Raw genomic sequence first — 20,225 nt, 5'->3', positions numbered from 1 at the left:
ATGTAATAAAAGCCAGATATTTGAGGACAATAGAAAGATATGCATTGGACAAAATGTCTATACTGTATAGTAAGATGCATGTTTGTCAGATTTCGAACTACAGCGTGCCTGTAAATTCTCCATTGTCCATCAGATGGCAGGATTTCTCTTCAGTAATAATGGTAGGCTGCTTTTCATCTGCAGCAAATTTGAGCAGAGGTCTGACATGTTGTTATGTCAAATAACCATTTTAGGGCTTGTCAGTATATGCAACTTTAGACGCCAAGTCGTATCATGAGGCTACAGCCCCAAGAAGTCAAATAACAGGAATAATTTCAGATGCATTCATAATTGATCATATGACATTGTGACCCTGTTAAATCTAATTTTGCAAATTACCACGAACCCTTTGCTTACTCAAACTCCTCAGGGAGGGAGATGGTGCAAAGCAGTGAAATATTCAGCTGATTTTAAAAAATGACTCAAAGTGGTATGTATCTTTCTTTGCCTTCAAACCAAGCGGATGTTTAGAATTGCCCGAAATTATTATGATGCATATTATTTTCACATCTCGATCACAGCAAGAACTACAGGCAGTAAACTGAAGAGTCAGGAGTGGGAGACTGGGAGGACCCGGGAGCATTAACCGAAGTGTTGTCATGCTGCCGCTGCTGAGCAGCTCCAGTGGAGCAACAGGGGATTACAGATTCCAATTTGCAATCTTTTGGTCACATGGCTGCTTCTTGAACCTTCAGCCAACCGTCACTCCTATGCTTTCCTGACAGCTGTGGGCTACTTTTGTTAAATTTTGTCATTTTTTTCTGCATTTATCATTGTAAACTCTTGTACCCTCCTCATTTGACAAGAGCAGTGTGTTTCACCTCTTAACTAAATGTAATTTTTTTTTTTAAATTTTTTCTTTCTTTAATTTAGTTCAAGGAAAGGAGCTTTAGAGCTAGGCATGAGGACAAAAAAAGAGGTTGTTTTTTTACATTTTGAAAATAAAGTCAAAAATAAACTTGACATTTTAAGATTAAAGCTGATTGTTGGAGAATAAATCAAACCACTAGTATTAGTCCATGTGGCTGCAGCTACACAATGCCTTGTATAGATGAACTGGTGAAATAGTACTTTAGAAATCAGTTTAAGTAAATAGTAGATTATCAACACAGTGTGTTAATAAGTATTGGGACTTTGAAGGGATTGTGCTGAAAACTGCATCTGTAAAGGAGAAACCATATAAACTTAGAATATGTGAAAGGATTTCTTGCAAACTTAAATGGCTGCTAATGGACAGATACAAGGGTAACAATGGTTATACTATGCAATATTGAGAGGATATGTTCTACTACAAGATATAATTTAATGGACCAGAGGAGTTGACTTTATTCCCAACATTTCGACCACAAAAAAAAGAAAAACTTCTCTGATTTAATTTTTCGTGCCTAGCACAAATACTGAAAATTCAGCCTTTATTCTTGACATTTAACTTTATTTTGGAAATGCAAAATATTTTGAAAAATACTCCTACTCTTTTTTCCCTTATGCCTGACCCTAACACTCTTTTGCAGTATTTTAGTTGCATCCTAATGCTTACCCAGATATGATGAACTAGAGTTCCAATCCATCATATTTAGGAATAAAACTTAAACATGCCAGGTGCCACCATTTGTCATCATTTTTGCCAGATTAAAACACAACATTTCCATTTTCCAGAGTCAAAATGTAAAAGCTTCCGTTATGCAACAACAAAAGCAATAGCATTACTCTATCATTTTCCATTATCATGTCAGACACAGAGTATATTACCTCTACAAAACCGTTAATTCATAATATAATACAATTCTATATTAGAGTAAAATACCTTATGATATTTACACAATTCAAAACTACATAAAATGCTAAACTGGGTGAAAGACAAATCTAACTGCTTTGTATTTTACAAAACCTCCCCCACTTTGTGATAACAACTGAATAGATTTGAAAAACGAACCCTTTCGAGTAGAAAAGGCCACTTAAATATAGCTAACACCAAAAATACACTTTGATAATGTTCTTTTAATGGCACTGACGAGGATTTGGTATTTACAGGGCAAATATCATGACTGAAAAGCATATTTCATTTCAACTAAATTAAATTTGACAAGAATATCTCTGCTGGTATCTGCACAGAAGATCATACGGTTAAAGATAATGAAGTCACTTCTTTCTCAGTCCTCCTGAATCTTTGTGTAATTCAACTGCTGTTCTTCGGGTGTTAAGCGCACATTTTCACAATCATTTGAAGTTTATCATTTGTGTGAAATTTCACAGTTTGTGAAGCTGAGACAGCTATCAATACCAGTTGCCCCGAGTGCCAAGACGAGGTGCAGTGAGTCATTTTCTCTCTGACAGATAAGATGCATTGGAACTTTGTTCTACTGCGGAACCGATTAAATATCCTCACCTATTTGGTCCAGTAGAGATGTAAGATATGGTGGCCTGCTGTGGCTATTTTCTCCTCTCAAAGTAAAATCGATATTTTTCACACTGTGCTGAAAGGCAGGACTGAACACACACACCCACACACACCCACACACACGCACACACACACACACACACACACACACATTCAAACTTGCACACACAAACACAGCACCTGCTTGGGGGACACAAAGTCTCTCTGTCTTCCTCTGTCTTTTATCCCTCTTCCTCATTTCCGTTCAGTCCCTCAGCAGATGCAGATTGCTTGTGACAGATAGCATTGGGCTGCTGCCATTTCATTAACGTGATGTATTGCTGGTGACAGGCTTGGGCCAGATGGGTTTTGGAGGTTTGAGCACCACCTCTAAAATACTGTGCCATCCAGGAAAATCCTCCCAGCTGGGGATGGACACGTCTCATCTCTCAGTGGCACCCTCATCCACTGGTGTTACCCCTGTTGGGAAGGATCACAGCTGAGATTGTCTCTCACCCTGAGCACAAAAAACGCATTCAGAAAACACTAAAACATGCTACCTGCAGGATAAAGAGACGAAAAGGCACATTATCTGCCGAGGTTTATCCATGCTGAACGGGCATTTTCCCATTGCCTTTTGCAGGAATAGAAGCTGATAACCTAATCATGAATTAATCCGAATTTAAGAATCACAGCCGATGTAATTTCCCAGTTATCTCTTCATCTCCTTAGCATTTGTCATTTTACCTACAATCATCCACTTCCACTCATTCCACTGACATGACCACTCAGAGACAGAGTGAGTAATCATCCAGCCGGGTTAGTAAATGGGTCTAGAAATCAACAATGTCAGAGCGCAGTTACACATTTAGCTGATTGCAAGCCTATGTTCCCTTACCTTGATTTTTCTCAGCCCTGTTCCCTCAGCCCTATGTTCTCTCAGCCCTCTGTTCCTCAAACCCAATGATCTCTAAGCACTATGTTCCTTCAGACCCACAGTAAGTTCTCTCCATCCCATGTTCCCTAAACCCTCTGCTTCCTCAGCCCTCTGTTCTTTTAATCCAATGTTCCATCAGCCCTGTTCCCTCAAACCCTGTTTCCTCAGAAATATGTTCCCTAACTCTATATTCCTTCAATCCTGTCAGTTCAGCTCTCTTTACACAACCCTATGTTCCCTCTGCCCTATGTTACCTCAAACGCTGTTCCTTAACCCCATGTTCCATAATATCTAAATAATCTTAGCCCTACATTCCCTCACCCTAAATATGCTTAGTCCTATGTTCCCTCAACCCTGCGTTCCCACAACCCTGTTCACTTAGCCCTCTGCTTCCTCAGCCCTATGTTATGTCAGGACTGTTCCCTCAACCCTACGTTCCCTCAGATCAGTTCCTCCATCAATGTCATGTTTTCATCATTGTAATAATATGGGTAACTGTAACCAAGATATGGAAGGGTCAACTCTGGTGCTGAGGGAACATGGAGATGAGCGAACATAAGAGCTGATTTGGGATGGAAGAAAGTACCTGAAGAAACTTTGGTCTGTGAGCACATGGAGCCTTATTTAGATGGGAAGAAATTCATAGGTGATGAGGGAACATAAGGCTGATGCCCAACTTTTCAAGCAATCAGCTCTCCTTTTCCATCTGTTATGGACTGTATGTGTGTGTAGGCTACGCTGAATAATGCAAACACCCCTTAGAAAAGGTCTTAAACTGAACACTGCTAAAAGATGGGTCATGTAAGGTTGAGGGCCAATTAGCAGCTTTTATTGGCGCTAAAAGAGGGCTGGCAATCAGCACTTTGATATCCAAGTTTTCAAAGCAACATGAGACAACTCACAGAACAGAGAGACTCAAACTCATCTGTGCCAAGCTGCAGGGGCATCAGTGAAGTAAAAACTGCAAAATAATTTAATATGCGGAGGGGAAGAGTCTAAAAACTGACAAACACCAACACAGTACATCAAATATGAGAAGTAGTGATCACAAGTTTAAAAACAACCAACAGGCAATTTATCCATCAGTGAATCTATGTTCCACTTTGTCTGCTGTCTGGGGGTCAAATGTTTCACGCAGTCTTTGTGCTATAATAATGCTTTATTTAATGATCCTCTAGCTGATCAAAGAACATTTTCTTGGAGGATATGATGTGAAAATTCAGTGCCAATCTCCTCCATTAAAAGGCCTGTCATTGTAATGAGCCAGGGGCACGGAAAGAAAATAAGCTCTGAGAGAGGAGGGATGCGTGTGTCAAGACTGAGATCTCTTATTGTAGATTTTGCATGATGGTGGAATAATTATGCTGCTCAAGCCAGGATACTACAACACACACAGACAAAGAAAAACTATAACCAGAGGGCGAGACTTCATAGGATATTACATGTGGTAATAACCACCATCGTGCAACAATGCTTTGATTAAAGTTTAATTGTTTACTTTTGGGGTCTGCTTCCGATTCATTAAGTATTTGGGGTGAATCACAGGACGACAGTGAGCGACCGGGAGAAGTAATATTCACTGACTGACTGAAATGTAAAAAGGCATAAATTGACTCAGTAATAATGCATAAAAGACAAAGTGCTTTAGCCTTTGTCCTTGATTCAACTATACCTTTTATGGATAACTTGTGCATCAGATATCTCTGTCTCTCCATGCCTCAGCCATGGTACATATAAATTATGAATGTCTGAAGAGTAAGGGCTTTTTTTTATTTGCAATTTAAGGGCCCCAAATCTTTTGGTGCACTAAATTATTCATATATTCAAATGAATCTGACTTTGAGGACATTTTTTTCCTTTCTTCTCTTCTTTCATGAATTTAGAGTGTATACCCTTCAGAGGGATCGGACAAAATTACCAAGACTATTAGTAGTAAAGGTTTTAGTAGAGCAGTGATTTCATTCCAGTTTTGAGCATCTTGCTCAGACATGTGTTCTTGTACATGGGTGTTGTCGTTTATGCCCCTTTCCAAACAGTGCCAATATCATATTTCCATCTCTCTCATTGTTATTCCAGACAAGTACGAGCCTGTCAGGCTGCTGTCCTGTGTGTGTCTGTGTGAGTGTGCCACTGTTATGCCTCAGTATGTCTTCTCTGCTCCGTGCCAACAGATCTGTGGAGCTCTTTTTGACTGGCATGACACTGCCATGAGACAAAAAGCTGGAGCGGAGCCAGTACATATTTACCAGCTGATGTCTGATCTGCAAAATCTTTGAAAAACCAAACTGAACATAAAAAATAACTAAAATATCAAATTGTTTCTCCAAGATTATGGATGCAAAAATGCTTTCTCCTACAAAAAGGAGAAGACAAGTGAAAGTTAGCTTTCCTGCACTCATCAAAGTCTTGAATTTTGCTTTGGTGGGCCTCTCTCGCAGTGGGGAGCTTTGCAAAATGCTGCAGATTACCAGAGATGTAAGGCATATCTGGTAGTACATCTACAATACCAAGAACTTCTAACAACTAATATCTTGACACCATTTCCTGTATGTTAAGAGTCTAAAGTTGTTCCCCTGAGTTCAACAGAATGAGCTTGTTAAAACCTCAAACATACACATGCACACTTAAGCCCAAAATAGTCCCAAAATGCATTTGCACCCCCCTCATTTCTGCACATCTCCCCCTCATTAACATGCAGAGCAGAGACTGGTGTCCTCACAAGGGCAGTGTTAGGATGGCATGGAGTCAGAACAGGCTGGGATATCAGGGAATGACACGGAATTGGCGGCCACGCCTTCTGGGATTAGTGACAAAAACCAGCTGAGGCCAAAGCTCTTATCTCCATCCTTCAGTCGTCTCTTTCTCTCTCTCTCTTACACACACACATACACACACACACATCACAACACAAAAGCACACATTAACACCAGAGTTTGCACAGCACAAGAATATGTAGTCACACAGAGATAATTAGCTTTGCCAAACATATTCCCTTTACAGGAAAATAAAGAATTATGTGAATGTAACGATTCCCTGTGATACATTTAGAAACAGTCTTTCAGGGTGTGATTAGCAGAGTGGGGGTCAGGGGAAATAATTATTTGAATAATGAAATGATGTTCCTTTACTCTGTCCTTGGTTTCTCCCTCAATACAGTCAACACCAGTGAAGCAGCCTACAGCATCTCATTAAAAATATTTATCAACATTTTTTTTTTTCCTTTGGGTAGTTCAGATTAAGAAAATATTCACAAACGGATATAGCCTGTGCTCATCGGATGATTCCCAGACCTGTCACATTTTTTGTGTGAAGTACACATGAATATGAACCATGTGATGTAAGTTGGATTCGGATGTGGGATAAAGTCGTCTTCCTCTCATCTCTACTCTCTCTGTTCTCCAGTGCTGCTATTCCCCTCTGGTGCCTATGTCAGCGGGCAGATGGTGGAGGACAGAGGCATCTGTGAAAGAGGAGGGCGCCTTTCCCCCTTCACAGAGCGGGGACAGGTGTCATGTGACACTTGATTAACACCTTCATGAATATGATTAAGGTGCTAACAAGCTCATAGCCTATGTGACATTCAGGGTCATGAGCAAAATTTATTTTAGATCAGAGGAGACTGAACTTTATTTGGAGGGTATGGTTGTAAAATGAGCCATGTGCAATCATAGTCAAGCACTTTAAAGGGTTCACCCAAATTACAAAAATATATTTTCTCAACTTAAAGTAGCCTAATTTCTATCAGAGAAATTATGAATTATGGAAACCGTTGACAGCATGTTCTGCAAAGCAAATTGAATACTATTTCTGGATTAAGAGCTTATTGTTGAAATAGAGGGAAGTAAAAAAACAAGCTTTAGGATAAAGAGAGGAAAGAAGCACTGGGCTGAAAAAATAAGAGGCTTTTAAGTACGTTTCTTTCTTCTCTGGTCGCCATTTTTCAATCATCTGTCAATCTGGGGTTCGCCAGCACACGACATCCAGTTATTGCTCACCGCTGGATACTGTTTACTGACGCAGTTTGCTGACAGCTGAGAGCAAGGCCATACCCCCACACAAACACTAGAGACAAGCCAAAGAAAGGGTTGATTAGGTGTGTGGGAAGGTGTGCATGTAATGACAAATATTGATTTATTTGTCAATTATCAAAACATTTATCTGGCCTAATGTGGATTGATCTAATAATTTTCCTGTCCTAACTCGCTTACTGTGAGGCATATTTGCTGAGCGAAAAAGAGAGCACAAAAGACAGAATAGATTTGACTGTTCGTAGGATCATTATTGAAAGGTGATGAGCAGCAGGGAGAAAAGTGGGAGGGCAGAGACCGAGGGAGTCACAACAGAGAGAGGGGATGGGATTAGAGCAAGCTCTACTCCCTCTCTTCTCTTTCTTCTTTCCTCTACACCACTTCTCAAGTAAAAAAAAACAAAATTCATTAGTTACAGCCTCTCAGTTACAGACCTTGTGCATGCGTGTGTTTCCTTTTGAATGTGAGCCCATTCATAGAGAGGATCCACATCTGACAGTGTCTACTCCGGCTGTAGTGCCTCTGTGTGTGTGTGTGTGTGTGTGTGTGTGTGTGTGTGTGTGTCATACTGAATGACAGAGAAAGAGAGAGGGGGAGAGGGAGAGAGCGGACAGACTCACAAGGAAGATCTCAGGGGCAACAGATCTGGTTTGCTCGGCTGAAAACACCAAACACAACGGAATGGATTTCTGCACGACGTGAGCGAGGAACACCTGCCTCACACATTAAAAAATAGGTCTGTAACTTTTCCTTTTTTTAACAATTTCATGTATGCTGCTGATGCTTTGGGGTGCTTTTTTATGAAATGTTTCCAAATTGTTTTAAAGAGGGAGACAGAACGAGGACGGCGTTAATCTGTTCTGTAAGAGGGGATTCCATCTGAATACAAAGAGCCATTATTCATCTCTAATGCATCTGTCGCTTTGCAGTTGCCAGCAACTTTACTCAATGTGTTATCACTGCCTGCAGAGCAGTCGTGAGAGCAAACATTGTTACAGAGATGGAAAAAGAAGACATAAAAGGAGGATGATATAGTAATATGAAGAAGGAGAAAGTTATAAATGTTCCATGAGACTTACAGGAAAGGATAATGGTGGTGGGGAAGGAATTTATGTATACATTCATTCACTAACTAGGGAAATAAGCGGGCTTCCTATGTGGCAGTTGAGAAAAAGAGGGAAGAGGTGAGTGATGAGTGAAGCAATTGTGCCCCCAGATTGAGGGGGAGGAAGGAGGACATAAAAAAAAGTGTCCTTTCAAGGCAATGAGAACAAGAGCAGCATGTGTCTGAGTTTAAAATGATGTCTCACTCATCATGATAACGCTGCATACAATCAGTATCAAATATATTGGCAACTGCACTCAGAAGTAGCAGGAGTAATTAACAGATATGAGAACGAGGTGTAAAAATACACTTCACCACAGGGATGAACTCACACAGACACAAACACTCAGACATCAAAGCAAAAGAGCTCATTATCCACACTGGCCACTGACCAAAATATCTTCCAATATTTCCTATCTGTAATAATCACCGTTTCTCAGGTTCCCACTCCTGTTATCTTTCTGTCGATTATAGTAAGCCCTTTAAGGTCTTATTACAGTCTAGCTTTTCTGAAATCCCCGCTTTCATACACTGATTATCTCAGACAAAGCCTGAACAGTGGTGCTCGACCCCTGGTGGCGTTTCAAGTGCACTCAGGTGCGGTGTGAGATTTTCATCATTCAAATGTAAAAGCAATGAATAAAAACATTAGTTTATTGTTTTGTGGATTTATTAAGATTCAACCTGTTTTTCTACATTTGGAGTCCGGCATACATTGCTTGTATTTATATTTGTCAATAGTTTTTTAAGAGGGACACAATTTTAAAGTAAATACTAAAACAATCAAAACTCAAGAAAAACAGATTAGTGTCCTGGAAAAAAAAGGGGGGTGGGGGGGTGGGGGTGGCTGAGAGCTTCTGACGCACATTGGAGCATCACTTTCTTCATACTTTCATCATTCCTGCATATCTCTGACCCCTAAGTGGGTTATCTGTGGTATTTGGGGCTGCAGAGGCGATTTGGAATTCATGTGGTTGAGCCTCAGGTCTGTTTTCAGCTGATCTGGCTCCGCATGTGAAATATCTAACATGTTTGAAATTCAGGCTGAGTTTATCTCCTGGCAATCTGTTGTTTGAGGTAGATTTGTATGCTTGTGCATATTTCCACATATATGCATGTGTGTCAATCAATAGATATCCCTGCTATTGGCTGAGTCTGTCTTTCAGGCATGTGGCATGAATACACTATGAGAAAGTATGCACACACACATGCACCCACACACACATGCACAAAAGAATATGAGCCAAATGCCATGACATTTTGCCACACATCGATCTTGTCCATTATGCATGAAGTGAAGAGCTAATACCAGATCTGAACAAAACAACAGACTGTGTTCATTTGGGAGGTTATGGTTTTAGTAAATATTTGCATGTGCTGCATGCACAGACTGTAAAAAAATGCTAGTTATGGCCAGGCCTATTTTCATTATTTGATAGAGTCAAGGTTTCAATTACAAACACTTCAAGGTCCAAGGCTATGTTGTCTCTGCTTATCCCTGAATGGACAAGTTATTGTGATTGTAAAAAAAACAAACAATAATGCAAAAAAATGATACATTTAGAAGTGAAGCCAGACTCATGTAAATTCTTGCAATAAAAAGATAGAAATTGAATAGATTAAATGTGGTTTCAGCTATACCAAATAACAAACTATTACAATCTAATCACTGAAAACAGCAATAATTGCTTTATTTTATGAGTTTACTTTCATATTATTAAAGCTGGTTGATCACATTCTAACATTTCAAACACCTGCAGAGTATAAACCTGCAAAGACATGTACAAGAATTGCTATCATTTACATTTCAAAAAATGTCTGGCAGTCTAAAAACGTAGTTAAAAACACATGTTGTGCAAAAGACTCTATACAAATACATACAAGACCATACAACCACAAAATATACTGCAGCCAATAAGAGCACAGGATATTTTTGTGGACAGAGCTCTTTAGATAAGACAAATTGTGCTAAGTATCCACTGAATACTGACAGTGAGGAAGATTTTAGTGAGATGAAGAGAAAAATGAAGGAGGGTGAGGAACAGATTGAGAAAGTGGAGCAGAGGAAGCTTCACGGCACGATGTCTCAGGAGGAGTTTTGCTGAACACACTCCACCATCAGAGGATGAGTTCGAGGAGTGATTGCGCAGCTTTGGAAAGAGTTTGATCAAGACAAAAGGGAGCTTTAGAAGTCAAGGCTCACTGTCACTGATACAGACTGGCGGTGGACAAAACATATGCTCAACAAGACCAAATCATCAGAAGTGGAGTAGAGTAAGAAGAGAGTCGTGGAACTCATGTAGAGAAATTTTCTCAAGGCAGCCTGGTTTGAAGAGTGTTCAGCAAAGATAGCCGAGGCTGTATAGAGTATATTAAAAGCTCCTGATGTAGCCGAGAGGGCAATGCTGACATTGAAAAAGCTGAAATATATAATCATAAAAAAACTCATAGCTGGAAGTGAAAAGGAAGGGCATTTCTGCAAGGACCCATTGATGAGCTCCAGGCTGAAAGACTCGGGAGGAAATAGAGTGAGGAGGCCGAGAGGCAGAACTGTCTCAAAATGCCTGAACTCCACATTACCCTTACGGGGACTGACAAAGAGACAGGTCTTCTATGTTGAATTGTTAAAGAAGGAGCGAGACGTAAGCCAAGTCAAGTAAATGCAAGTCAAAAAACATCAGGCTGTGATGTCCTCTTCTCAGAGAAGCAGCTTCCAGCAGTCTTTATTATCCTGGACCAGCTATCCGATGGAAAAAAGGCTGCATCAGCTCAAGAGAGAAGTGTAGGAGCAGCTGAGATCACACCTGAGAGAGTTTCCTTTCCTCTGTGAGATGAAGAATGACAGCAAGAAGAGCAAGCGGCAGCTATACATGGTCTCAATTAAACTTTAAAAACTGGCAATGTCAGAGAGCAACTATAGCAGAACTTCAGAGATCCCAGAGGACCTCCGTGTCAGACCTAAACCCTTTGGTTATGTCGACAATGGCTTAAATTCCCGGTAATTTGAGGTCCCGCAGACCATTCTGCTCTGTTTGTACAAATAACATTAATTGCACATTATTTACAGACTTTTGTGACTTTTTCCCAAATTTACCTTAATAAAACCCAGTATATATGGGGTTCCAATAAATATTGGAGTGGTAGACATTCCTTTTGCCACCAAATAAGCTTTCAAATTTAATGACAACACAAGCTCATTTCACAGGAAATATACAGATTCTGCTTATCAAATGTTTGCAATCTCTTCAAAATAATGTTAGAGGGCCGGTAAAAAAAACCCTACATTTTTATGTTTACTTTCCTCAGTTTAGGCAACAAGCACATGGATGCTTTCAGGGAAAAAAACATGGCTTGGCTTAAAATATGTTTGTTTGCTATTAACCTAATGTAACATCAAGTGACAACATCATGCTACGCATACTGGCTCACTATATTGTTATTAAAAATAATTCAATTGACTTTTGGTTTCACACTGTAAACAAACAGTGGCCTCCCAGGTGAAAGTCCAGAGCTCGTCTGTCCCATTTACCTCCACACCAGCCAATCCTCTGCAGATTTTCCCACTGTTTATACTACGGCAGTTGTTAAAAAAAAAAAAAAAAAAAAAAAAAAAAACCCACCACCTGGGGCATCTCATGCTGTTGCTAAAGGGTGCCCCTTTGTGTCAGTCTCCAACGCTAAGAGCCACCAGCCAAGAGTTGGTATTTGACAAGTTGGAAATGAGACCGAGTTGTTGATGAATGTTCATGCTTAGAAGCAATCCTCAGAAATTTAGGAAAAGTCATTAGGTATTAAGCTGATAAACTAATTTTTATGGGGTTTTTTTGTTTTGTTTTCTTTTTTTAAAAGCATTGTTTAAGAAGACCCAAGGTCTCCGCAAACACTAGGGGTTAAGAAACAGCTGAAGATAAGCCAGACTCCCGTTACAGAAACTGGGGAACAAGTGAGATTACAGCTAAGTGGGACAGAGATAAAAATGAGGCACAAAGAAATAAAATCAAGTCTATCTTCAAGAGCGCAGAAATGTATTCTCTCAGTCTCAGATAAGAAATGTAGTAAAACTTAGCTGACCAAAGAACTGACCAAAGTCACACTAGTCTTTGGGATGTGGAAAAAATCTTGCCTGATGTCAGACAGAATTGTCAACTAGTTACAACCCGTTTCCATCTTCAATCTCACATCGCCTTCACTCCGATTTCATTGGGGGATTCAATTTTCCCTAATAAACCACCCTATAGACCAACATATTTCCCTGAATCTAACATCATTATAAGTACACACTTATGCGTAGCCATGTCAATGTACTGATTTTGCCAGGGTTTTAAGAGTGGGACAAAGCAAAGTAAAAACAAACTACAATGTCAGGCAATATTGGGAAGACTCATCCATTTAGAACAGCCTCGATAGCAGCGTCTCTTATCTTGTCTATAGCAGTCACCTTTGTTATTACTCCTCATTGGTTGCGGTGCAAAGCTTGACAATGCTGGAAAACTGTTTGACAACAGCGTTAATGGCACCCAAGGCGCTCACTAGATAACTGGATTGTCAACAGAGAAACCGAAGATGCATCAGTCAACTCTGTGGAGTACGCTGATTCAAAGGTCCTGACCTGGGCAACGAAGAAGCAGCATGGAGACTGGGGATCAGCGAGTGACTTCATCCAGCCGAACGTGTAGCGAGCAAAGCATGACTGGAGAAAATAACATATTGAAGAAGAGTAAATCCATCACATTTAGAGGAAAAATTGAGATAAATGAAAATATTTTTGCTGCTGCTAAGTGGTTTAACTTCTCTCCTTGCTGTGGTGATGTAAAGGTGAGGTGTGGTCAGCACACCGTGATCACTGTTGGGTGTAGTTAGAGGTTCAACAAAGAAATCCTCCGACCACTCCCTTCCTACACATGATGTGTTGCAGTGAAACACTGTTTTTCTTGGTGCCTGACCCTAAACGGTCAAAATAATGGTCATAGCTACCGAGATGTCACTCACTGGTTTGGAGACTCTGATCCTGAAGCCTCAAGTTTGGCATTTTGACCAGTTCCATCTTGTTTTTTTGGAGCGAGAGTGACTATATCTGGGCAAGAGGCTGGAGTTGTAGAGGAGAGAAGAGTAGATCTGACTAAGAACCCAAAGACAGTCTGCAGACAGCTTGTCACTGAAGTGGCCCCCTTATGATAATGCGTAACTTTGAGCCTTAATAAAATAAAAGGGTGAGTTCTATAAAAATTCACCACCTCTACAGTTGTTATGGAGGGGAGAATTAGCTACAGAGAACCCAAAACCATTTTTTGTCCCAGGCTGTAAACATGTTAATTTCTGCTGTAAAATTGGGCATTTAAATATTTGTGTCTACAGGAGTGATTGGCTTCTGCAGCCAGTCTTCAGTAGCCAATCTAGGAACTGCAGTTTTTGGCACTTCCATGTTGGCTTTATTTTTCAGTCACAGAGGTTGCTACTTGTGTCTGATGTTAGGTTACACTGTGTTGCTCAGCAGGAAGCATGCATACCATTAATGACCATTTGGAGACCTGAATAAACTCAGTCAACATGTCGTGATACCTCAATCACCTATAAAGCCACGCCATTTTCAGCATTTATATAATTATCCTCAAAAAGGATGCATCATTTTCCCAATTAGCCCTTGGTGTTCTCTGTATTACGCTTGTAGCTATTCCTAAGGAAAATAACTACTGGTATTTATTTGACGTAGGCGGATGTATGTGTGCGAGCATATCTTTGACCTCTTCAGCCTCAGCGGGACTGCATGGCTTGACCTCTTAAAGTAGATTAGCCTGAAAAAGAACTGAGCGTACACTGTTGCCTGGATACAAAAAGCATCATTAAGCCCAATTATCAGCCACTTCAGCTCACGATGAACAAGCTTCATCACAGATTGGAAAACAACATATCATTAATGACAGCGACCAATACAGAGCGGGAAAAAGATAGGAGGGGAACGAATTAGGGCAGAGAGATGAGCGAGCAGGCTGGGCACCGGTGTCACATTTATGGTCATTTCTGACAAGCACATGACTAGTGGTTGACACATTTTCAGCTGAAATTACAAGAGTAAAATTGAGGTGGAAATTGGAGATACAAAATTACAGTTGTACCTTTTTTTGCCACCATCGGTGATAAAAACCTTGAATGAAAATGTTGTTAGTATACCTGAAATCCAGATGGTCATGTCAGTGTGGCCTGAGGATGAAAAAAAAACAGAAAAGATAAATCATTAGAGGACGGCACAGGATAGGAAGGGCAATGCATGTGCTGTGATCAATACTTCAACTCAAAAGAAAACTGCAGGAGAGAAAGAGAGCATATAAGTCAACAAAAGTGACAAGACAGTTTTTCATTGGGCTGGGAACACCACTGGGAGTATTTGATAAAGAAAACAGAGTTGGGGCAAGAGAGCATGCAATCATAAGAGAGAGAGAGCTGCCTAACTCTTCCCTCTTCATTAATGCTGTGTATCTCCCTGAAGGTACAGTGGGCCGCAAATTAAAGAGAGCAGAGTTCTTGTCAACTGTATCACCCAGAGAGCGACAAACGGGGAGAATAAAAGAGAGCAAATAAGTGAAGAAGAAAAGAGTTTGGGGACAGAGTGGTTTGCTTAAGCTTCAAAAGTGACATTGCTCAATAGAAGATTAAGAAAAGTTTTGTACCAACACTGACAAGTGTTACAGGCACAGAATTAACTTCTCGGTCCAAAGTGGTGCAACGCATTTAAATCAGCCTATTGTTACTTATTATAGGGACTAGGGCTGGGCAATGTGTTGTCTATGTGTAGTGTTACTTAGTCTATGGCAATACTGTGATATGAGACTAGATTAAGATTTTCAGTATTGTTAAGTGTTGCCTTTTCCTGGTTTTAGATGCTGCATTACAGAGTGATGTAATTTTCTGGAGTGTGCTAGCTGTTTTAGAATTTGCCTTTACCCACTTCAATCCACTACATGTAAATGTTGTTTGTACTGTATTGATGAATGTGTCTGTAGCTAATTGTTAAAACAGGGAACTAATGCCGTTATCAGCTTCCCTGTCAGAGCAGGCTGTCAGACAAATAGTGGTAAAAATAGTTTCAATATGGCGTATGCTTAACCCGATGAAGATTTTTTTAGGAGGAACTGGCTAAAATACATTCATACATTTATACTACACTGTTGCTGACCCCCATCCACAGCAGTGCATTGCTTAGCTTCCATGTCAGAATCCAGCCTGCTTCTCCAAACTGGAGGTGTGCCGACAGACATCCACTGTAGATAACACAGTGACTATGGATAAGTACCCCATACATGCCCACACCAAAGCAATCCAAACTACCCATTTAGCACAATGCACATCAGCTCTGCTATCACTTTTGACCTCCTGATCCTCCACAGTCTTACTATAAACTTATAATACTTCACTGTAAAGGCTTTTTACTGCACCCACACTCTCTGACAGTGCAAAAGTAAAAACTGTTTAGTGCTCCAAAAATACAAAAACTACATAAATTATATAGGCCACAACAATATTTTACCACATGCATGAGCAAAATTCTCCATAATCCACATAATTCCCCTATCAACTGTTTTAGGTTGACTAATCTGCTACAAACTGACAGTGTTAACTGTGCTAGCTAGCTGACTGTAACAATGTAGTTGGATTTAACATACTCCAAACACAAAACACTGTTTAAAGATCACAATAAAAACCTATCAAGTAACACCAAACAAACTCCTATGGTTGGTATCCATTAACCTAACATTTTACCGTGCTTTGGGGAATCCTAATGACCGTTATCTAACACTTTTATTAGCTTAATGCTAACCGCTAACAGCTAGCATTACATAGCCTGCGAATGCTATACACGTATCCCCGCCCCACATATTTAACTCACTTTCGCTGCATTAGGTCAGCGCCGAACAAATGTTTGTAGTGTTTACAAAACTTGATGATGTATTTTGTCACGGTAACAGTCGCATTATGGTAGTCTTACCTGTGCAAAGCATTTTTATAACAATAGTCGGCGAGACACCGGCGTTCATGAGTGCGGCTATCTATCGGTCTTGACTGTGAACGAGGCTGTTTATTTGTTTTTTATGTTGAGGTAGCTGAGCTCTGAACGCCCTCTGTTGACCTACTCGTGTACTACCACAGACACACATAGTAAATAAAGCACAGTAAAACTACAAAATGACCTAATTTTACCGTCTTCTACTTCATAAAGTACTCAAAATTGTATATTAAACCTTAAACCAAAATTGAATCGTCACCACTTTTCTTGTGCTGCATTACGACACATTAATCAAATCTTTGAAAACTGAGAAAATTGGTGCAATTTCTTTTAGAAAAACATGGGAAAGGAGGGGGAACTTGGCATGAAGTGTCCGGCAAATTGTAAGAAATAAGTAGATTTAGAAAATTATTTTTAATAACGCTAGGAAACAATTCCAGCAAACTATACATCTATTTAAAAGCAGTTTTCAAGGCCATTATTTTTATGTATTCGACTTTCACATCTTTTGTTTGTTAGGGGGTTTTTTTTGTTTGTTTTTTTTTTTTTTTCTTGACAATCTCTTGGTCATTTCTTCCTTACTTGCTCATGGCCCCTTTTCCATGTATTTGAAAGAAATCAAACAGATTTGCCCAGGTTTCAAATGGGTTAAGCCTTTAGGGGCCACACATGCAGTTATTGTATCGCATCTCAAAGGCTCGTGGGGAAGGTGTGGTTAATATAGTTTTACCCCCATAAATATAATGTGACCAGGCGCACATATGGTCCATGGTGAAATGCATAACCATGAAGGAAGGAGGGGAGAGCTGGCGGATAATAGAGAAATGAGCACACATCACTGTGAGGCAGAGAGGGTGTGCTGACCCTGTGCTTTCATTCTGGTCATGGTCAATCATTCCTCCCTTTGAAGTGTCTTTCTCCACTGTCATAGATCAAGTCAAGACACAAAGCTGGCCCTAAAAATACAAAACAGCCTCACATCCCCTCTGCCTCACTATAACAATAAGACTGATCATTTCTACACTACGATGCTCAGTCACATCTTCTGGTCACTTTCGTGCCATGCAGCAATTTGCAGTGGAACATTATTAGCAGTATTAATATGCAGTGGAGGAGGGTTGGCTCTCAGCTGTCTTTGTGAAAGCTGATTATGAGGAGTTTAATTTCATCAGATAAGGATGCCTTCCTTTATGAGCACATCGGGCTCCAGGCACCAAACCTGACAGGCATTCAACGGGACAAGCACTCCCCCTGCTGTTACTGTTCAATATAGTGTGTTCAGTGCTGCTCCTTATATCTGTCATACTCCCAGAGACGCAGTTTTTATTTGATGAACACAGAGGAGTAGCATACATGGGATTTTTCATTTTTTGATAAACCAGAAAGTTGTCCTTATCATTATAAATATTTACATTGCACAAATTTTTAGTGTTTAAAGTGGATTGACATCATTTGCTGCGTTCAGGTGTCTTTCATAAGGTATTCAACTCTTTAAAACCTGAGAAAATTGGTTTGATTTTTAAATTTTTTTTTATTTTTATTTTTCAAAAAAATGGGGAAAAAGGCAATGGCCCAAGATGGCAAGAAATGTCCCATAAATTCTAAGAAATTAGAAAAAGGGGACAAGATAATTACCAAAAAATGTTTTTTGTTTTTTTTTTAAGGAGGGGGGATAATTACAAAATATGGAAAATCACCCAGAAAACAATACGCATGAATATAAAAGGTTATATGAAATTATGTTGTAGGAAGAAAATATAGTAAAATATATTTTTTCAAAAATACAGATTTTTTTCCAGCACTTTCTCATAGGTCATTTTATTGTTTGTTTTCATTTTTCCTTTGTTTGTTTTTGCTTATTTTCATGTAATTTTATTTGAACTTTTTTACTAATTATTTTGTTAATTTTTGGGCCATATATGCCTTTTGCCATGTTATGAAAGAAACCCAACCAAACTGCTCAGGGTTCAAAGATTAAAAAACTTGTGAAAGGCATCTGAATCCAGCACAACAAACCAATGTCAATCCAGATTTCAAAGGGTTAAGTTCCTCTTTGCCTTCTCCCGTGTTTTTGAAACAAATAATACCCATTTGCTCAGGTTTCAAAGGGTCAAACAACATTTCTGCAACTGCCCACTTTAAAGTATCATATTCTGTTTGTAGCGGAATAAAATAACCTAGACTTGCATATTTGGGGTATTTCACACATTATAACATGTTTGCACCTTTTTCTCGTTTCATTGCTGCTAACACATGCAAATATTTTTATCTGCAGTTTATAAGCTGTAGCCCTAAAAAATAATTTCAGACATTTATTTGGCAGACTGATGGTAAATGGGCAAGGTCAAGCACCTTAGTTAACACAGTCATATATTTTTTATTAATAATATATGAGAATTTGCAAATCAATTTCGTGTTTCTTAATTTTCATGTGGTGCTCCACAAGGCCAAAAAGTAATGATTATTATTTTCAACCATTATTTCATAGAAGTGTTTTGTATCTAGGGACTCTTGAAGTAAATTGTTGGCCCTGAATCAGCGCTGCAGAAGTGCTCTCTGTCTTCCTCTTAATCTCAGCCAAAGCTGTGGATGAGGGTGAAAGCTTGTGTCAGCAAGCATCTGCCATGCTGAAGTGTCCCGAGGGGAGAAAGTAAATCTGTGGCAGCTTCAGCACACAAAAGAGAATTTCTCCTTCAGGCCATTTAAATTATGAATGTTGAAGTGTCTCTCTATTGTTTCACAGTAATTCTCACTCATCTTTCTTTTTCTCTCATGCAAATCTGTGCCAAACACCAGCCAGGATGTCAGGGATGGACGTCCTGTTGGTGGACCACAATGAGACTGCAATCTCTCCAATAGACAATGGGACCTTCCTGCGTTTCTCCCCAACTTCTGCATCCACGTCTGCAGCCGCCTCCTCGCCAGGACGTCCGGGCAACGTTTACGTCTACGTGTGGCTCTTCCTTGGCCTGTTGGTGTTCCTCCTGACGCTGCTCATCATCTCCCTGCACAGGCTGAAGAACATCATCTCCTCCTCCTCGTCTGTCCCCGACTGCAGCAGCGAGGGAGGGAGCTCCTTTACCAACATGGAGATCTGCAGCATCTCGTCTCAGAGGTCCACTATCTCCTCACTGTCCACCTGAGGGAGATGGGACGCACAGACATGTGTCCATGTGCATATCCTTGTGCATGCATGCTTACGTGCAAACAGCCGGCAAGCATGCACACACACAAAGCACATGGAGGCCTAGCACCTCCTCACTGTGACATACAAACACAAAAACACTCTGTCAGCCGCAAAGAAGCTGACGGCACGCCATTATTGTGCACTCCATGCATGCATATTCTAATCCCAGTGGTACAATAACTGTGTGTCCATACAATTTTTCCACAGGCACAGGGGAAATATAGCTGAGGAGGTCTTGAGGGGTGAGAGTCACTGAACTCTTCTTGCCTCATTTCAGCAACGAAGACAAATAACCCAAGAAACTGCTTTCCCTGTGCATTATAATCGTTATGTTTTTGTAGAGTTCATTTCTTGTACTGTACTTGTCATGTTTACCGCAGGACAATAATATTCAAGTTTGCACAGCATGTCTCATAATGTCTGCAGTCTATGTTGTAAAATCAGAATTCCAATAATATTAAAGCCCATTACTTTGTACAGAAATGCATGCTTGTGTCTCAGGTGTCTGATAAGACTTTAGGAGGCTTTTACCATGACAAAGGGTGAGATATCC

General features: G+C 40.0%; 1 protein-coding gene across 1 annotated transcript; it reads left to right on the top strand.

The window, feature by feature from the left end:
• Positions 1-8,008: 8,008 nt before the first annotated feature.
• LOC121952583 (serine-rich and transmembrane domain-containing protein 1) lies at positions 8,009-20,130 on the top strand. Its single transcript, XM_042499351.1, has 2 exons — positions 8,009-8,117; positions 19,282-20,130. Exon 2 carries the CDS (start codon positions 19,287-19,289, stop codon positions 19,626-19,628), a length of 342 nt encoding a protein of 113 aa, XP_042355285.1. The 5' UTR covers positions 8,009-8,117; positions 19,282-19,286; the 3' UTR covers positions 19,629-20,130.
• The last annotated feature ends 95 nt before the right edge of the window (positions 20,131-20,225 follow it).

This window comes from Plectropomus leopardus, chromosome 13 (genome assembly GCF_008729295.1).
Source record: "Plectropomus leopardus isolate mb chromosome 13, YSFRI_Pleo_2.0, whole genome shotgun sequence".
Lineage (NCBI taxonomy): Eukaryota > Metazoa > Chordata > Actinopteri > Perciformes > Serranidae > Plectropomus > Plectropomus leopardus.
Note: the sequence above shows the minus strand (reverse complement) of the source record. Positions and strands in the feature narration are given on the sequence as shown.